The sequence below is a fragment of the Conger conger genome, chromosome 11 (assembly GCF_963514075.1).
Source record: "Conger conger chromosome 11, fConCon1.1, whole genome shotgun sequence".
NCBI lineage: Eukaryota > Metazoa > Chordata > Actinopteri > Anguilliformes > Congridae > Conger > Conger conger.
Window position 1 is genome coordinate 46,277,779 of NC_083770.1, and position 20,962 is coordinate 46,298,740.

General features: G+C 40.7%; 2 protein-coding genes across 2 annotated transcripts; both read right to left on the reverse strand.

The window, feature by feature from the left end:
• Positions 1 to 3,178: 3,178 nt before the first annotated feature.
• Positions 3,179 to 5,828, reverse strand: LOC133141187 (interleukin-1 beta-like). The gene is made up of 5 exons (XM_061261624.1): positions 5,562 to 5,828; positions 5,153 to 5,330; positions 4,652 to 4,825; positions 3,779 to 3,915; positions 3,179 to 3,467 (listed from the first exon to the last, which is right to left on the reverse strand). The coding sequence occupies exons 1-5, from the start codon at positions 5,589 to 5,591 to the stop codon at positions 3,246 to 3,248; spliced, it is 741 nt and encodes a 246-aa protein (XP_061117608.1). The 5' UTR covers positions 5,592 to 5,828; the 3' UTR covers positions 3,179 to 3,245.
• A 7,655-nt stretch (positions 5,829 to 13,483) lies between these two features.
• On the reverse strand, positions 13,484 to 16,130 carry LOC133141250 (interleukin-1 beta-like). Its single transcript, XM_061261736.1, has 6 exons — positions 16,061 to 16,130; positions 15,843 to 15,891; positions 15,431 to 15,608; positions 14,904 to 15,077; positions 13,998 to 14,134; positions 13,484 to 13,705 (listed from the first exon to the last, which is right to left on the reverse strand). Exons 2-6 carry the CDS (start codon positions 15,870 to 15,872, stop codon positions 13,484 to 13,486), a joined length of 741 nt encoding a protein of 246 aa, XP_061117720.1. The 5' UTR covers positions 15,873 to 15,891; positions 16,061 to 16,130.
• Positions 16,131 to 20,962: the final 4,832 nt, after the last annotated feature.

The following is a 20,962-nucleotide window of genomic DNA, read 5'->3' on the forward strand; positions in this document are numbered from 1 at the left end:
GAACTTGAATGAAAAATTTCTGAATCAGCCTAAAGTACATTGTTTTCAAATGAACAATATACTTTCATTCTAAAACATGACATATAAAATGGCCTATTTTAGAATGTCTGTTTTTATGTTACATTAGCTAGACATGCTGAGGAATAAATAAATGGTAAAAACAATCCGCTTTGACAGAATTACATGTTACAACCATCCCCAACCCAGGCAGCCAATACATTGACGTGTCAGTTTGACACAAGCATGAATTTAAAGCATCACATTTGACTAGAGAAACTGCTTATTACTGCCATGGAAGTTAAACCATGTTGCCTATAATATGGTGACTGTTAAACAAAAATATATGAGATGTGAATTGTTGCTTATGTATCTGAAAATGTTTTGGCTTAAAAAGCCCAATATTTCACACAGAGTCATCAAGCATCTCATGTGAGCTCAAAGGGGAATATGGGTCTGAACAATAGTGGTCTGAACCAAATATAATTTACTTTCAAATTTGAGCAAATTCTATAAACGAGGCTCCTGGTGGCTTCACTGCTGTATGGTAGGCTATATTCAGTAAAAACACGAAATACAAATGGAAGTAAGTACCTTTTACAAAAATGACATGAATAACATTGATCTGGACAAAAGGCAAATAAAACAAATGTGAGATTCGTTATGATGGGATAACATTTGGATCGCCTGCCATGAAAATGTATTTGCATCAAACCAAGAATTTAGTTTGTTATGCTTTGTTGATAATATCTGTGAAATTGAGGGTCAAATATTATTAATCATATGTCTGTTATTTCTTCTATCTGGGATTTTTCTATGTGTAAACCATTAAATGTCCTCTGAGGTCAGTACAGCAACAGGACAATCCTGGATTTCCGCTTGTTGCAGCACTTGATTCCTGCTCCACCCATATTTCTTGCAAAGTGCGGAGTTTCAGTGCACAGTGCAAAAGTGCAGGTGAATACATGCAATGTTTAGTTAAAGATATTTAAGTGGGGAAAAAACCTTTTTGGCATGTGGGTTTGAAGCTAGCATGAATATGAACCATCCCATTTACCTAGAGAAACTGCTTATTACTGCCATGGAAGATAATCCATTGTATTTACAACATTGTGACTGTTAAATAAAAAATAGATGAGATGAGGATTATTACTTTTGTAACTCAAAATCAGTTTTTCTCTCTTAAAGTACCCAGCAGAGTCATCAAACCTGAGGTCAAGGAGCCATAAATCTAAACAATCATCATCACATTACCACAACTCAATATTAAACACTCTTTAGTCTTTAACAAAGACATGTATGTCTTCAACTACTGAGATTTTCATCTTTGTTAGTCTTTTAAAAGCATCTCCAATTGCACATCTGGCAAATCAATCCTGTCGTTTCCAACATGGACAACGAATTGTAGTTACATTCGTTGCCCAGCAGATGGTGGAATTTATTAATATCTGCATCGTCACTGGTTTATATTTGGAGCAGAATAATCAGATTATTCGTAATCCCAGCAGAAATTCTAGTCGATTGCAATAATAATTGTTCCAAAGAGATTCTAATCCAGATTTTGGAACTGTCTGACTGACAACTCGCAAGCACACTGAAATTCTTGACATATCCGATATGACTATAATGAACCGTTAAGGAACCAGAACCCACGGTATATCCTGGATATTGGCACAGCAAGCGGGGTGGTTAGGCACGACGCAATGCGCAGTGCCGTCACCCACATTTCCCACGATATACTACAGGGGTGAGTTCAGTAACCACCTTTACACAACGGTTACCACATTTATCTTCCGCTGAACAGTAGCTAACTGGTTGCTAAGCAACGGTATTGCTAACGTTAGCTAGCAATAATGTATCCCCACGGCACTAGCGTCAACTAGCTAGCTTGGTTGGCATTTATATAGCACCTTTATCCAAAGCACTGTACAATTGATGCTTCTCATTCACCCATTCATACACATACTCACACACCAATGGCAATTGGCTGCCATGCAAGGCACCGACCAGCTCGTCAGGAGCATTTAGGGGTTGCTGAGCTCACCGGTGCGTTCTTTCTGTTTAAGAATGTTCCAAACAGTTGATTTGGCCACACCGAATGTTTTTCCTATCTCTCTGATGTGTTCGTTTTAATTTTTCAGTCTAATGATGGCTTGCTTCACTGATAGTGACAGCTCTTTGGATCTCATATTGAGAGTTGACAGCAACAGATTCCAAATGCAAATAGCACAACTTGCTGTTGTAATTCCTCCGTTCACCTGATTTGGATGTAAATACCCTCAAATTAAATCTGAAAGTCTGCATCTTGTTCATTTCATTTCAAATCCATTGTGGTGGTGTATAGAGCCAAAAAGATGAGAATTGTGTCGATGTCCCAATATTTATGGACCTCACTGTATGTGGTCACGCTAGGACTCGGAACTGTACTTTCCTCTAGGGTCCTCATCGCACTTGTCCCTGGGTTTGATTTGCACTTCATTGTACGTGTTGCAGACTTTTATCTGGACACATTTGCTTCTCTGGGGTTTCATGGTTTTTGCAGTATTTTGATCTGAGGATGTTGCCGTATTTTGTATGCCTATATACCACTTTCCAAATCCCCGAGAAGGTCAAATGACACTTTAAATTCACTCATTTTGTTTTACTTTGGTAGGCTACTAGCGGTGGAAAGACGATAATGTTAGGGTAATTTCGGTTACAAAGTAAAAAGGTGACCTAAAAACGTGGGGTAATATGGAATGCTAACTGACCAATAGAGACAATGGACCAGGCCTATCCGTTATAAATATGATATACTGAGCATAGTCTATGAAGTAACAATTTGAGCACTCGATTAGAAACCATTAAATAATTTATTAACAAAGTTACACATTACCACCATGTGCAATAAAGCTGCTCGCTCCAAAAGTCATTATAAAATGCTTGAATTACAGTAGGCTACATAATTTACAGACAAGGAATCAATAAATAATCAGGGAATCAATAAATAATATAAGATACGAAGAACATGAATCTTTCACAAATAGGCTGATCTTAACGACCAGAGAGCACCACGTGGTGGATTAACCAGTTTTGAGACAGACTCAAAAAGTATCAATACATAATAAATAAATTCATATAAATAAATACATAAATAAACCCCAGTGCCGTTGTGGCTGTACTCGGTACATACAATGGACGGTTGGGGGATTTTTAGCCAGATTTGTTGGGTGCTTGTGGATGCGTGGTGTGGTTGTATCTTGTGGAGATCACAGCTGTGTGAAGGAGAAGTTGGTGAAGTGGGCGGAGTCATCTTCTTTACACATCTCCACGGGTCTTTTATCCTCCACAGCCGTGCTGACGAACCAGCCGCGGAATTTGAGCGACTCTAAGCTGGTGGCGTTCAAGCCCTGCTCGCTCTTGAGAAAGAGGAAACGCGCCGCCTCCCCCTTTGCGTCGATGTTCTTCAGCATTGCGTGGTCTTTCACCTCCTGGAGAAACGACACACAATCCGCGACTGTGAGCAGACTCATAAAGGAAGCTTGTGGGCCAGGCTTGTTTATATCCTTGAGATCGGAAGATTCATTTTAATAACAAATATATACATTGAAATCAAACAAAGTTAAGAACAATATTTGATCTAATTCAGGACATTGTTATGATAGGCTCAGAAAAGAACAGAATAACGTATTACTGTTCTGACACGTGAATTATGTGGAATTCACAGCTTTGGCTCTCAGAACTGAGTGTCTGAAATATATCATCTCAACACAGTGCTCTCTGATCAGCATTGTAGATTTACCTCCAGCTGCAAGATGGGGTTGCTACCAGACTTTGAGCAGGACAGGTAGAGGTCCTTTCCTGCGATACTCAAAGCAACAGGTCGTCTCTGGCTGTCAGTGAAGTTGCGAGACATGTATGTCGACAGGTGCAAGTTTACTGTGGGCAAGGCAAAGAGCAACATGTCCATCAATCCACAATCAACAGGGACATATCTCTGAGTGCATGTACTATGAAATTGCAGTGTTTATTCAAATGTTTTCATTTGATTCTTTTCAAAAACATTTTGTAATGAATTTCTATTAATGAAATGTAAGTGTTTTAGTGTTCTCGCTCAAGACTGCTGTCTGTCCTGGTCCCACGGTGGTGGAATGACCTCCCGGTGGATGTCAGAAAGGCAGAGTCACTGACCTCTTTCAAGCGCAGACTGAAGACTCATCTCTTCAGGCTACACCTTTCCCTCCCTAACTCACCACCATGATTAGCCTTATATATGACATAGACTGTAATGGCACTTATATAGTTGTATAGATATTGTTGGGGCATTCTAGCTGCCAACTGTGGTCTGCTAGTTTGGAAGTTGATGTATTCTTCAAGGGTTCCGATTGCATCTGTATGGTCACACTAGGACTCAGAACTGTACTGTCTTCTTAGGTCCTCTTCGCACTTGTACTTGTGTTTGATCTGTACTTCATTGTACGTCACTCTGGATAAGAGCCTTGCCTTGTAATGTAATGTAATGTTTATACAAGTCTACAGAGGTACTGTAACAGAGGTGTTTAACACTCACACTATTTAGAAAATGACAAACTAATAACTGAAGCTAAACTGAAGCTAAACTCTGCAGTCTGTGCAGCCCCCCCTTCAGGCCACTGCATGCAGTGACTGGGCTTACCTTTGAGATGCATGCTGGCAGCCTGCAGTATCACTGCATGCAGCTCCAGTGGACTCTGGTGGAGCACCAAGCTCTTCTGATCTTGGTCACACACGCTGTGTTCTATAACCTTGGTGTTGTAGAACACGTTGGGCTTGCTACTCCAAGTATCCACCGCCACTGGCGTGACGCTCTCTGCAAGGGGAGAGGCAGGGGCATAGGTAGGCTGATGAGCAAAAGAAACAAATGCACGATTGCAACTGGCTACTGCACTACGGAGGGTGATAACAGCCGAATGAAGGCCCTTTGACTTTACGTCACTGAGAAATGTGGCACGCGCAGCCTATCATTGGTAAATGGTAAATGGTTAGCATTTATATAGTGCCTTCATCCAAAGCGCTGTACAATCCATGTTGTTCATTCACCCATTCATACAAACACACACATGCAAGGCACCAACCAGCTCCAACCATTGGCTGAAAGAGAACATCAACAAGGAAATTCCACGGCAGGTAAGCCTACCTTCAAACACGTTTTCCAGCATAATGTCGAGGAGCTCATGGTCACTGAACTCTGTGCCGCGGGGAGTGTAGCTGTGTTTCATTCTCTGCAGGGCAACGATGATGTTGGCAACATCGCGCAAGCTGTGCGGATGCTGGGTTACCTCCAAATGTAGTTCCTTGTGGTCACAGCTTGGGATCTTTTCGGGGATGGGAAAACAAAAAGATTACTCCTCTGATACGAACATGTATGATGCGCGAACGTTACGTAAATAGACGCTGCACAGCAACACTGATATAGCTCATGCCACACAGGCTACAAAATCATCAATAGGCCTACTAAAAAATCGCCCTTGCTGTTCAACAGTGTTGCGGTTAACCTCATTTGATTAACACATCTTTAGTTAACGTTAGCTCAGTTACCGTCTCACCTTTTCGATGCAAACAGACTTGAATTCCATGTTTCTGCTTTTCGTAAAGCTGCAAGAATGATAAAAAGCAATGCTTTAGTTCGTTACGCAAGAATACATTTAATTAACAATTCTCACAAAACTATGACTGGTTTACAAAATAGACTAAATACACTGGAAGCCATCACAATCAATTGCGTAAAAAGAACCAACTGCGGAGTACCTACTGTTATTCGTAAAGAAAGGTGCTTAGATCCTCAACTTCAGTGTTGAACCGTGTAGTTTAGTTGTGCCTGCTAGAGCAATCTGCCTACAAGGATGTTTCGCTCCCATATATATTGAGCGCACAGCGGCTGGGGAAATCCCTTGCGTTATTTCCCATCGAACGGCCCAGTTGGTCGCCTATTAATGGTCTAACCACAACATCCGCTTTAACCCTTTAACGTAATGACAATTTCACTTGTTTTGTGGACAAATCTGATTGAATTAACCAATGTCGATTTGCAACTGTATCTCTACACATAGTTCCAACTGAAAATATCGCATCATAGGTCACAGTGTCAATTCGAACGGTCATTAGAATACCACATTTTGCTTATAAAGCGCTGTTCCAAATGCTGAAAGGCGCCTTGCAACAAAATAAAAGTGCTAAATCAAAATGGGAAAATACATAACATTGCAAATAAGAAAACAATAGCAATTAAAATCAAGCTTCTGAAACGCAAAAATTAGGACAACACAACACAGCAGGAACAGTAGTCGGTTTAAATGAAGGTCAAGCACTTTACGATCACAAAACCTTGATTTATTTTGGGATTGTGCTCAGAGTCTCTCATGGACTCCAGTTCAACCATCCACTCCGCAGTGTTCGCTCCCTCCAACTCTCAGCTTCAGCGTTCCCAGTCACCGGACTATTAGTTTCACCCCAGTCAATGGCTTCACCTGTTCTGTTTGATAAGTGGGCTCTCTCTACGTACATATGCCATGCCTTTTCGTTCTATTCTTTGTGAGGTGTTGTAGTCACTCTGGTTACACAGACTGAGTCTTCGCCATTCTGGTATTATCCATCGCCGTCTGTCTCAGTAGTCATTTGTTTTGTATTTTTTAGACTACGGATTGTGGATCGCCCCTCTGTCTGGTCATTAAAAATATCTGCTCTTGGATCCTTCGTGCCTGAGTTTTGTTGCATGGTCACACTCTGCTTTCCTCCCACAATCTAAAGACATGCAGGTTAGGCTACTTGGGGGTTAATAAATATCCATCCATCCATCCATTATCTGAACCCGCTTATCCTGAACAGGGTCGCAGGGGGGCTGGAGCCTATCCCAGCATACATTGGGCGAAAGGCAGGAATACACCCTGGACAGGTCGCCAGTCCATCGCAGGGCACACACACCATTCACTCACACACTCATACCTACGGGCAATTTAGACTCTCCAATCAGCCTAACCTGCATTTCTTTGGACTGTGGGAGGAAACCGGAGTGCCCGGAGGAAACCCACGCAGACACGGGGAGAACATGCAAACTCCGCACAGAGAGGCCCCGGCCGACGGGGATTCGAACCCAGGACCTCCTTGCTGTGAGGCGGCAGTGCTACCCACTGCACCATCCGTGCCGCCGGTTAATAAATATTGTATATTATATTGAATTGTATAAATAAATGTGTATAAATGGAGGTACAAAATTTTTTTTTTACCTAGCCACCACCTAGTCTACACCTTTGCAACCACCTAGTTTGTGGTCAACAAAGATAAAGGCCCATGCTGAATGTGGCCAGACAAACACAATACACATCGTGGTCAGAATTTCAATGTCAGAAAAAAGATAGCGGCTCAAAATCCAGTGATTCAGCCATGGCATGTTTTCTGCTGATGTATTGTGTTACACAATCACCTCATATGCGCAAATGCTGAAAGATGTCGTAAATAAGAAGTCATATATAATAAGTTGTTGCAGATTTAGCAAAAAGTAGTCAGTTAAAAGCATCTGTTCACACCCAGTAGTCATTACAAATATTAGTTTTGCATAAATAAAACAATGCTTTATTTCTCTGTATTATATCTACTCCAAAATGAAATGGGGTCAAACGTTCAAGAAAGGAATCTCAGCGGTGGAATTTCACAAATTTACAAAATGAAAAAAAGACTCGATAAATGCAATATTTCATTTACAAAGGAAGGACTTACATCTGTTTCCACACTTCCTTTTTTATGTGTATTTTTAACACAGAAAAGAAACGGAATTACTCAGCATCTGAAAATGTACATATGTATGAATAGAAATACAAGTAAAGTTTTGATATTAATGAACATGTTATCAGTCTCTCTTTATGGAGAGTGTTAAGATACCTTGGTAAAAAGAACATAATCCTTTTTTTTAATGCCTTGGAGGTTGTGAAGATTAGTTATGTTAGTATCTGATCTGAAACAAATAATATACACATAACACTCTGGAAACCACTCTCTTGGTAAATGCTATGATAAATGTACTGATAATACCTCTGGCTCACTTAATATTAAAATAAAATATTTTCAGTGCAACATCATTATCATCCAAGTCACTTGTATTCTCAAGAGGATATGACGCCTTGACCTGCCTCAACATGATTACACTGTCAGCTTTTGTTTACAGCATAATCCCAAACAAGGCATGACTAAACTTGAAGTTTATGAAACCTATGTTTCCTGTTCAAGGGTCTCATAAGTAAAATGTCCTGTAGACAGTACCAGGCAGCATTTGTGGCCAGGTTCATTAGGCTTGTGCAGAGCAACTCAGTGGAAATATTTTTTGCAGGAATAAAAGATGTAGCATTTTATTAGTAGTAGGGGTGAGACAAGGTCCCGCTCCAGGACATTTACTGCAAGCAGGTCCTTAGCAAGGCCAAGTCCATTTTCCTGGCCATCCCCTGTAGAAGGATTTCAGCTCTTGCCTATGGTTCCTGTGTAGGGGATGATTGTAACACTTTTTGCTCCAACATGTAAAACTCAATGACTGTTTATGCAACAGCCCTCACACTGATATAAGCCAACCATATTTGTTTGCTTCAAATACTAGTCATTTAGACATCTACTACAATATCACAGAATGTGTGAGTTAATTTCAAATACAAAGAGTCCCACTGTTAAAACCAACCCCAAATTTGTAACGCTAGCTGGGGATGGATGTACAGAATGTTTGCTCAGACCCACACTATGAAATTTAAACTAGAACTTGAATGAAAAATTTCTAAATCGGCCTAAAGTACATTAATTTCAAATGAACAATATACTTTTATTCTAAAACATGACATATAAAATGGCCTATTTTAGAATGTCTGTTTTTATGTTACTTTGGCTAGGCACACTGAGAAATAAATAAATGGTAAAAACAATCCGCTTTGACAGAATTACATGTTACAACCATCCCCAACCCAGGCAGCCAATACATTGACGTGTCAGTTTGACACAAGCATGAATTTAAAGCATCACATTTGATTAGAGGAACTGCTTATTACTGCCATGGAAGTTAAACCATGTTACCCACAATATTGTGACTGTTAAACAAAAATATATGAGATGTGAATTGTTGCTTATGTATCTGAAAATGTTTTGGCTTAAAAAGCCCAATATTTCACACAGAGTCATCAATCATCTCATGTGAGCTTAAAGGGGAATATGGGTCTGAACAATAGTGGTCTGAACCAAATATAATTTACTTTCAAATTTGAGCAAATTCTATAAACGAGGCTCCTGGTGGCTTCACTGCTGTATGGTAGGCTATATTCAGTAAAAACACGAAATACAAATGGAAGTAAGTACCTTTTACAAAAATGACACGAATAGCTTTGATCTGGACAAAAGGCAAATAAAACAAATGTGAGATTCGTTATGATGGGATAACATTTGGATCGCCTGCCATGAAAATGTATTTCTCCTCATTTGCATCAAACCAAGAATTTAGTTTGTTATGCTTTGTTGATAATATCTGTGAAATTGAGGGTAAAATATTATTAATCATATGTCATTTATTTCTTCTATCTGGTATTTTTCTATGTGTAAACCATTAAATGTACTCTGAGGTCAGTACAGCAGCAGGACAATCCTGGATTTCCGCTTGTTGCAGCACTTGATTCCTGCTCCACCCACATTTCTTGCGAAACCTGTTTAAATCGGAGTTTCAGCGCACAGTGCAAAAGTGCAGGTGAATACACGCAATGTTTACTTAAAGATATTTAAGTGGGGAAAAAACCTTTTTGGCATGTGACTGGAGAAACTGCTTATTACTGCCATGGAAGTGAAACCATTGTACTTACAATATTGTGACTGTTAAACGAAAAATAGATATTTACTTTTGTCACTCAAAATCTGTTTTTCTCTCTTAAAGTACCCAGTGGAGTCATCAAACCTCCCCTGCGAGTTCAAGGAACCAAGTCTAAACAATTATCATCACATTACCACAACTCAATATTAAACACTCTTTAATCTGTAACAAAGACATGTTCAACTACTAAGATTTTCATTTTAGTTCGTCTATTATGGACACTTCTAACAGCATCTCCAATTGCACATCCGGCAAATCAATCCTGTCGTTTCCAACATGGACAATGAATTGTAGTTACATTCGTTGACCAGCAGATGGTGGGATTTATTAATATCTGCATCGTCACTGCTTTATATTTGGAGCAGAATAATCTGATTATTCTTTTTTCAAAGACAAGGAAAAAATTCATAATCCCTGTAGAAATAGTAGTGTATTGCAATAATAATAGTTCCAAAGTGATTCTAATCCAGATTTTGGAAAAAGAAAAACCCAACACAACTGTCTGACTGACAACTCGCAAGCGCCACTGAAATTCTTAACATATCCGATATGACTATAATGAACCGTTAAGGAACCAGAACCCATGGTATATCGTGGATATTGGCACAGCTAGCGGGTGGTTAGGCACGACGCAAAGCGCAGTGTCGTTACCCACATTTTCCACGATATACTACAGGGTTGATTTCCATAACCACCTTTATACAACGGTTACCACATTTATCTTCCGCTGAACAGTAGGTAATTGGTTGCTAAGAAACGGTATTGCTAACGTTAGCTAGCAATAGTGCATCCCCGCTACACTAGCTAAGCAGCGGTATTGCTAACGTTAGCTCGCAATAATGTATCCCCACGGCACTAGCGTCAACTAGCTAGCTTGGTTGGCATTTATATAGCACCTTTATCCAAAGCACTGTACAATTGATGCTTCTCATTCACCCATTCATACACATACTCACACACCAACAGCAATTGGCTGCCATGCAATGCTGGTGGTGGTAGTGTCATGGTGTGGGCATGTATGGCTGCCAATGGAACTGGTTCCCTTGTATTTATTGATGATGTGACTGCTGACAAAAGCAGCAGGATGAATTCTGAAGTGTTTCGGGCAATATTATCTGCTCATATTCAGCCAAATGCTTCAGAACTCATTGGACGGTGCTTCACGGTGCAGATGGACAATGACCCGACGCATACTGCGAAAGCAACCAAAGAGTTTTTTAAGGCAAAGAAGTGGAATGTTATGCAATGGCCAAGTCAATCACCTGACCTGAATCCGATTGAACATGCATTTCACTTGCTGTAGACAAAACTGAAGGGAAAATTCCCCAAGAACAAGCAGGAATTGAAGACAGTTGCAGTAGAGGCCTGGCAGAGCATCACCAATGTTGTTCAACATATACATTCACAACCTGCCAGATACAACATCTACCAAGTATGGCTATGCGGACGACTTGGCCATCATGCTTCGCCGCCCAACATGGAAGGCGATGGAAGATGGCCTCAACCGAGACATGGGCATCCTGGCAGACTACCTCCAGAAGTGGCACCTTCAGCTCAGCATGGGCAAGACAGTGTCTGCAGCTTACCACTTTAACAATCGGGAAGCAAGAAGGGAACTGGACGTGCATGTTGGCAACAAGCGCCTGGAGTTCCAGCAAGCCCCCAAGTACCTCGGCGTATGCTTGGACCGGACACTGTCCTACAAGCAACACCTGGATGAAGTGAAGGCCAAGACAACAGCAAGGGTCTCGCTCATCCGTCGCCTGGCGGGTTCGACTTGGGGAGCTTCCCCCCAGACCCTACGCATATCCACGCAAGCCCTGGTATTACCCGTAGCAGAATACTGTGCCCCAGCCTGGAGCAGAAGTCCACATGTGAACAAGGTAGATACGGTCATCAACAGTGCCCTCCGTATAGTTACTGGTTGTCTGAAACCCACCCCTGTGTCCTACCTGCCAGTCCTAGCTGGAATCGCCCCAGCCAGTCTCCGACGGGATGCGGCTACCCTCGCCCTGGCAAGAAAAGCCCAGAAGCATGACTGGCACATCCTACACAAAGCCACAACAACACCGGCACCACCATGCAGGCTTAAGTCTCGCCATCCCTACAACAAGGCAGCACAGGAGATGCTACAGTCTATCCCTGAGGACTTGTCCAGAGACGCCTGGCTGGCAGCATCCTGGAAACAGACGTGGGAGACGGCTGGGCCCTCCCGCATGCAACGATACATCCGGGACCCAGGAGGCGGTGTAAAAGGAGAAGACATGCCACGCCATCTATGGACCTCACTGAACCGTCTGCGCTCTGGCGTCGGACGATTCAAGTCATCTCTGAAGAAGTGGGGCCTATCGGACAGTGCGGCATGCGAGTGCGGCGAGCCTGAACAGACTGCCGAGCACATAATCACCGGCTGCCCCCTATACAGCCCACCCTCAGAAGCTGGCCTTTTCGACTTAGGACCGGAGACGAGGGCGTGGCTGCATGACACTGAGTTGGCCATCTGACGATATACGAAAGAAGAAGAAGAGCATCACCAGGGATGAAACCCAGCGTCTGGTGATGTCTATGCGTTCCAGACTTCAGGCTGTAATTGACTGCAAAGGATTTGCAACCAAGTATTAAAAAGTGAAAGTTTGATTTATGATTGTTAGTTTGTCCCATTACTTTTGGTCCCTTAAAAAGTGGGAGGCACATATACAAGCTGTTGTAATTCCTACACCGTTCACCTGATTTGGATGTAAATACCCTCAAATTAAAGCTGAAAGTCTGCAGTTAAAGCACATCTTGTTCATTTCATTTCAAATCCATTGCGGTGGTGTATAGAGCCAAAAAGATGAGAATTGTGTCGATGTCCCAATATTTATGGACCTGACTGTATGTGGTCACGCTAGGACTCGAAACTGTACTTTCCGCTAGGGTCCTCATCGCACTTGTCCCTGGGTTTGATTTGCACTTCATTGTACGTGTTGCAGACTTTTATCTGGACACATTTGCTTCTCTGGGGTTTCATGGTTTTTGCAGTATTTTGATCTGAGGATGTTGCCTTATTTTGTATGTCTATATACCCCTTTCCAAATCCCCAAGAAGGTGAAATGACACTTTAAAATCACTCATTTTGTTTTACTTTGGTAGGCTACTAGCAGTGGAAAGACGATAATGTTAGGGTAATTTCGGTTACAAAGTAAAAAGGTGAGCATAGTCTATGAAGTAACAATTTGAGCACTCGATTAGAAACCATTAAATTATTTATTAACAAAGTTACACATTACCACCATGTGCAATAAAGCTGCTCTCTCCAAAAGTCATTATAAAATGCTTGAATTACAGTAGGCTACATAATTTACAGACAAGGAATCAATAAATAATCAGGGAATCAATAAATAATATACGATACGAGGAACATGAATCTTTCACAAATAGGCTGATCTTAACGACCAGAGAGCACCACGTGGTGGCTGAACCAGTTTTGAGACAGACTCAAAAAGTATCAATACATAATAAATAAATTCATATAAATAAATACATAAATAAACCCCAGTGCCGTTGTGGCTGTACTCGGTACATACAATGGACGGTTGGGGGATTTTTAGCCAGTTTTGATGGGTGCTTGCGGATGCGTGGTGTGGTTGTATCTTGTGGAGATCACAGCTGTGTGAAGGAGAAGTTGGTGAAATGGGCGGAGTCGTCTTCTTTACACATCGCCACAAGTCTTTTATCCTCCACACCTGTGCTGACAAACCAGCCGCGGAATTTGAGCGACTCTAAGCTGGTGGTGCTCAAGCCCTGCTCGCTCTTGAGAAAGAGGAAACGCGCCGTCTCCCCATTTGCGTCGATGTTCTTCAGCATCGCGCGGTCTTTCACCTCCTGGAGAAACGACATACAATCCACGACTGTGAGCAGACTCATAAAGGAAGCTTGTGGGCCAGGCTTGTTTATATTCTCGAGATCGACAAATTAATTTTAATAACAAATATATACATTGAAATCAAACAAAGTTAAGAACAATATTTGATCTAATTCAGGACATTGTTATGACATATGTTATTACTGTTCTGACACGTGAATTATGTGGGATTCACAGTTTTTGGTCTCAGAACTGAGTGTCTGAAATCTATCATCTCAACACAGTGCTCTCCGATCAGCATCGTAGATTTACCTCCAGCTGCAAGATGGGGTTGCTGCCAGACTTTGAGCAGGACAGGTAGAGGTCCTTTCCTGCGATACTCAAAGCAACAGGTCGTCTCTGGCTGTCAGTGAAGTTGCGAGACATGTATGTCGACAGGTTCAAGTTTACTGTGGGGAAGGCAGAGAGCAACATGTCCATCAATCCACAATCAACAGGGACATATTTCTGAGTGCATGTACTATGAAATTGCAGTGTTTATTCAAATGTTTTCATTTGATTCTTTTCAAAAACATTTTGTAATTAATTTCTATAAATGAAATATAAGTGTTTTAGTGTTCTCGCTCAAGACTGCTGTCTGTCCTGGTCCCACGGTGGTGGAATGACCTCCCGGTGGATGTCAGAAAGGCAGAGTCACTGACCTCTTTCAAGCGCAGACTGAAGACTCATCTCTTCAGGCTACACCTTTCCCTCCCTAACTCACCACCATGATTAGCCTTATATATGACATAGACTGTAATGGCACTTATATAGTTGTATAGATATTGTTGTTTTTTGTATGAGCTATTGTATTGTTGTACTCGGGGCATTCTAGCTGCCACCTGCGGTCTGGTAGTTTGGAAGTTGATGTATTCATCAAGGGTTCCGATTGTATCTGTATGGTCACACTAGGACTCGGAACTGTACTGTTCTCTTAGGTCCTCTTCGCACTTGTACTTGTGTTTGAACTGCACTTCATTGTACGTCGCTCTGGATATGAGCCTTGCCTTGTAATGTAATGTAATGTTTATACAAGTCTATAGAGGTACTGTAACAGAGGTGTTTAACACTCACACTATTTAGAAAATAACAAACTAATAACTGAAGCTAAGCTGAAGCTAAACTCTGCAGTCTGTGCAGCCCCCCCTTCAGGCCACTGCATGCAGTGACTGGGTTTACCTTTGAGATGCATGCTGGCAGCCTGCAGTATCACTGCATGCAGCTCCAGTGGACTCTGGTGGAGCACCAAGCTCTTCTGATCTTGGTCACACACGCTGTGTTCTATAACCTTGGTGTTGTAGAACACGTTGGGCTTGCTACTCCAAGTATCCACCGCCACTGGCATGACGCTCTCTGCAAGGGGAGAGGCAGGGGCATAGGTAGGCCGATGAGCAAAAGAAACAAACGCAAGATTGCAATTGGCTACTGCACTACGGAGGGTGATGACAGCCGAATGAAGGCGCTTTGACTTTACGTCACTCAGAAATGTGGCACGCGTAGCCTATCATTGGTAAATGGTAAATGGTTAGCATTTATATAGTGCCTTCATCCAATGCGCTGTACAATCGATGTTGTTCATTCACCCATTCATATCCACACACACACACACACCAACGGCGATTGGCTGCCATGCAAGGCACCAACCAGCTCCAACCATTGGCTGAAAGAGAACATCAACAAGGAAATTCCACGGCAGGTAAGCCTACCTTCAAACACGTTTTCCAGCATAATGTCGAGGAGCTCATGGTCACTGAACTCTGTGCCGCGGGGAGTGTAGCTGTGTTTCATTCTCTGCAGGGCAACGATGACGTTGGCAACATCGCGCAAACTGTGCGGATGCTGGGTTACCTCCAAATGTAGTTCCTTGTGGTCACAGCTTGGGATCTTTTCGGGGATGGGAAAACAAAAAGATTACTCCTCTGATACGAACATGTATGATGCGCGAACGTTAAGTAAATAGACGCCGCACAGCAACACTGATATAGCTCATGCCACACAGGCTACAAAATCATCAATAGGCCGACTAAAAAAATCTCCCTTGCTGTTCAACAAAGTGTTGCGGTTAACCTCATTTGATCAACACATCTTTAGTTAACGTTAGCTCAGTTACCGTCTCACCTTTTCGATGCAAACAGAGTTGAATTCCATGTTTCTGCTTTTCGTAAAGCTGCAAGAATGATAAAAAGCAATGCTTTAGTTCGTTACGCAAGAATACATTTAATTAACAAATTGGGAATATATTCTCACAAAACTATGACTGGTTTACAAAATAGACTAAATACACTAGAAGCCATCACAGTCAATTGCGTAAAAAGAACCAACTGCGGAGTACCTACTGTTATTCGTAAAGAAAGGTGCTTAAATCCTCAACTTCAGTGTTGAACCGTGTAGTTTAGTTGTGCCTGCTAGAGCAATCTGCCTACAATGATGTTTCGCTCCCATATATATTGAGCGCACAGCGGCTGGGGTAATCCCTTGCGTTATTTCCCATCGAACGGCCCAATTGGTCGCCTATTAATGGTCTAACCACAACATCCGCTTTAATCCTTTGATGTAATGACAATTTCACTTGTTTTGTGGACAAATCTGATTGAATTAACCTATGTTGATTTGCAACTGTATCTCTACATATAGTTCCAATTGAAAATATCGCATCATAGGTCACAGTGTCAATTCGAACGGTCATTAGAATACCACATTTTGCTTATAAAGCGCTGTTCCAAATGCTGAAAGGCGCCTTGCAACAAAATAAAAGGGCAAAATCAAAATGGGAAAATACATAACATTGCAAATAAGAAAACAATAGTGTGTAGCAATTAATATCAAGCTTCTGGAACGCAAAAATTAGGACAACCCAACACAGTAAGTTTAAATGAAGGTCAAGTACTTTACGATCACAAAACCTTGATTTATTTTGGGATTGTGGTCATAGTGGACTCTTGGTGAGGTTTTTTTGTCACTCTGGTTACACAGACTGAGTCTTTGCCATTCTGGTATTATCCATCGCCGTCTTTCTCAGTAGTCATTTGCTTTGTATTTTTTTTCACTATGGATTGTCGATCGCCCCTCTGTCTGGTCATTAAAAATATCTACTCTTGGATCCTTCGTGCCTGAGTTTCGTTGCATGGTCACACTGCTTTCCTCCCACAATCTAAAGACATGCAGGTTAGGCTACTTGGGGGTGAATAAATATTGTATATTATATTGAATTGTCTTAATAAATGTGTATAAATGGAGGTAACCTAGCCACCACCTAGTGTACACCTTTGCAACCACCTAGTTTGTGGTCAACAAAGATAAAGGACCATGGTGAATGTGGCCAGACAAACACAATACACATCGTGGTCAGAATTTCAATGTCAGAAAAAAGATAGTGGCTCAAAATCCAGTGATTCAGCCATGGCCAGTTTTCTGCTGCATGTTTTGTGTTACACAATCACCTCATATGCGCAAATGCTGAAAGATGTCATGAATAAAAAGCCATATATAATAAGGTGTTGCAGATTTAGCCAAAAATAGTCAGTTAAAACCATCTGTTCACACCCAGTAGTCATTACAAATATTAGTTTTGCATAAATAAAACAATGTTTTATTTCTCTGTATTATATCTACTCCAAAATGAAATGGGGTCAAACGCTCGAGAAAGGAATCTCAGCAGTGGAATTTCACAAATTTACCAAATGATAAAAAGACTCGATCAATGCAATATTTCATTTACAAAGGAAGGACTTTCATCTGTTTCCACACTTCCTTTTTATGTGTATTTTTAACGCAGAAAATAAACTGAATTACTCTGTTCAGCATATGAAAATGTACATATGTATGAATAGAAATACAAGTAAAGTTTTGATATAAATGAACATGTTACCAGTCTCTCTTTATGCAGAGTGTAAAGATACCTTGGTAAAAAGAACATAATCCTTTTTTAACACCTTGGAGGTTGTGCAGATTAGTTATGTTAGTATCTGATCTTTAAAAAATACTCAGTGAATATATACACATAACACTCTGGAAACCACTCTCATGGTAAATGCTATGACAAATGGACTGATAATACCTCTGGCTCACATTGTATATCCTCTCAAGTCTTGGCCTTAAACCCACTTATTATTGTATTATTAATGAAACCTACAGGACAAGCGGCATACAACACAAATATTTTAATCAATAAATAATGAAATGACATAATATTAAAATCTAATATTTTCAGTGCAACATCATTGTCATCCAAGTCACTTGTATTCTGTCCAAAAATACAGATCTCAAGAGGATATGACGCCTTGACCTGCCTCAACATGATTACACTGTCAGCTTTTGTAATCCCAAACAAGGCATGACGAAATTTGAAGTGTTGTTTGACCCATTTTTCCTGTTCAAGGGTCTCATAAGTAAAATGTCCTGTACACAGTACCAGGCAGCATTTGTGGCCAGGTACTTTAGGCTTGTGCAGAGCAACTCTGTAGCATCTTTCATTTTATTTTCATTATATTTTATTTTCATACAGTGGAAATAATTTTCGCAGGAATAAAAGCTGTAGCATTTTATTAGTAGTAGGGGTGAGACCGCAGGACATTTACTGCAAGCAGATCCTTAGCAAGGCCAAGTCCATTTTCCTGGCCATCCCCTGTAGAAGGATTTCAACTCTTGCCTATGGTTCCTGTGTAGGGGATGATTGAACACTTTTTGCTCCAACATGTAAAACTCAATGACTGTTTATGCAACAGCCCTCACACTGATATAAGCCAACCATATTTGTTTGCTTCAAATACTAGTCATTTAGACATCTACTACAATATGACAGAATGTGATATTGTGAGTTAATGTGAAATACAAATAGTTCCACTGTTAAAACCACCCCCAATTCTGGTGCGAGTTGTAACGCTAGCTGGGGATGGATGTACAGAACGTTTGCTGAAATCAGACCCACACTATGAAATTTAAACTTGAATTAAAAATTTCTAAATCGGCCTAAAGTACATTGTTTTCAAATGAACAATATACTTTTATTCTAAAACATGACATATAAAATGGCCAATTTTAGAATGTCTGTTTTTATGTTACATTGGCTAGGCATGCTGAGAAATAAATAAATGGTAAAAACAATCCGCTTTGACAGAATTACATGTTACAACCATCCCCAACCCAGGCAGCCAATACATTGACGTGTCAGTTTGACACAAGCATGAATTTAAAGCATCACATTTGACTAGAGAAACTGCTTATTACTGCCATGGAAGTTAAACCATGTTACCTATAATATTGTGACTGTTAAACAAAAATATATGAGATGTGAATTGTTGCTTATGTATCTGAAAATGTTTTGGCTTAAAAAGCCCAATATTTCACACAGAGTCATCAATCATCTCAGGTGAGCTCAAAGGGGAATATGGGTCTGAACAATAGTGGTCTGAACCAAATATAATTTACTTTCAAATTTGAGCAAATTCTATAAACGAGGCTCCTGATGGCTTCACTGCTGTATGGTAGGCTATATTCAGCAAAAACACGAAATACAAATGGAAGTAAGTACCTTTTACAAAAATGACATGAATAACATTGATCTGGACAAAAGGCAAATAAAACAAATGTGAGATTCGTTATGATGGGATAACATTTGGATCGCCTGCCATGAAAATGTATTAACCAAGAATTTAGTTTGTTATGCTTTGTTGATAATATCTGTGAAATTGAGGGTAAAATATTATTAATCATATGTCTGTTATTTCTTCTATCTGGTATTTTTCTATGTGTACAACCATTAAATGTCCTCTGAGGTCAGTACAGCAGCAGGACAATCCTGGATTTCCGCTTCTTGCAGCACTTGATTCCTGCTCCACCCACATTTCTTGCAAAACCTGTTAAAATCGGAGTTTCAGTGCACAGTGCAAAAGTGCAGGTGAATACACGCAATGTTTAATTAAAGATATTTAAGTGGGGAAAAAACCTTTTTGGCAGGTGGGTTTGAAGCTCCATTAATATGAACCATCCCATTTACCTAGAGAAACTGCTTATTACTGCCATGAAATAATCCATTGTATTTACAACATTGTGACTGTTAAATAAAAAATAGATGAGATGAGGATTATTACTTTTGTAACTCAAAATCAGTTTTTCTCTCTTAAAGTACCCAGCGGAGTCATCAAACCTTCAAGGAGCCATAAATCTAAACAATCATCATCACATTACCACAACTCAATATTAAACACTCTTTAGTCTGTAACAAAGACATGTATGTATTCAACTACTGAGATTTTCATCTTTGTTAGTCTTTTAAAAGCATCTCCAATTGCACATCTGGCAAATCAATCCTGTCGTTTCCAACATGGACAACGAATTGTAGTTACATTCGTTGCCCAGCAGATGGTGGAATTTATTAATATCTGCATCGTCACTGGTTTATATTGGGAGCAGAATAATCAGATTATTCGTAATCCCAGCAGAAATTCTAGTGGATTGCAATAATAATTGTTCCAAAGAGATTCTAATCCAGATTTTGGAACTGTCTGACTGACAACTCGCAAGCACACTGAAATTCTTGATAGATCCGATATGACTATAATGAACCGTTAAGGAACCAGAACCCACGGTATATCCTGGATATTGGCACAGCAAGAGGGGTGGTTAGGCACGACGCAATGCGCAGTGCCGTCACACACATTTTCCACGATATACTACAGGGGTGAGTTCAGTAACCACCTTTATACAACGGTTACCACATTTATCTTCCGCTGAACAGTAGCTAACTGGTTGCTAAGCAACGGTATTGCTAACGTTAGCTACCAATAATGTATCCCCACGGCACTAGCGTCAACTAGCTAGCTTGGTTGGCATTTATATAGCACCTTTATCCAAAGCACTGTACAATTGATGCTTCTCATTCACCCATTCATACACATACTCACACACCAATGGCAATTGGCTGCCATGCAAGGCACCGACCAGCTCGTCAGGAGCATTTAGGGGTTGCTGAGCTCACCGGTGCGTTCTTTCTGTTTAAGAATGTTCCAAACAGTTGATTTGGCCACACCGAATGTTTTTCCTATCTCTCTGATGTGTTTGTTTTGATTTTTCTGATGTCACTGATAGTGACAGCTCTTTGGATCTCATATTGAGAGTTGACAGCAACAGATTCCAAATGCAAATAGCACAACTTGCTGTTGTATTCCTCCACCGTTCACCTGATTTGGATGTAAATACCCTCAAATTAAAGCTGAAAGTCTGCATCTTGTTCATTTCAT

Excerpts from the sequence above, each read along its gene's own strand:
- LOC133141250 (XM_061261736.1), bottom strand. The coding sequence starts at position 15,872 with ATGGAATTCAACTCTGTTTGCATCGAAAAG. Across the intron at positions 15,078-15,430 it reads GCTGGAAAACGTGTTTGAAG|AGAGCGTCATGCCAGTGGCG; the intron begins GTAGGCTTACCT and ends CTCCCCTTGCAG. Across the intron at positions 14,135-14,903 it reads TGCCAGCATGCATCTCAAAG|TAAACTTGAACCTGTCGACA; the intron begins GTAAACCCAGTC and ends CCTTCCCCACAG.
- LOC133141187 (XM_061261624.1), bottom strand. The coding sequence starts at position 5,591 with ATGGAATTCAAGTCTGTTTGCATCGAAAAG. Across the intron at positions 4,826-5,152 it reads GCTGGAAAACGTGTTTGAAG|AGAGCGTCACGCCAGTGGCG; the intron begins GTAGGCTTACCT and ends CTCCCCTTGCAG. Across the intron at positions 3,468-3,778 it reads ACCCCATCTTGCAGCTGGAG|GAGGTGAAAGACCACGCAAT; the intron begins GTAAATCTACAA and ends TCGTTTCTCCAG.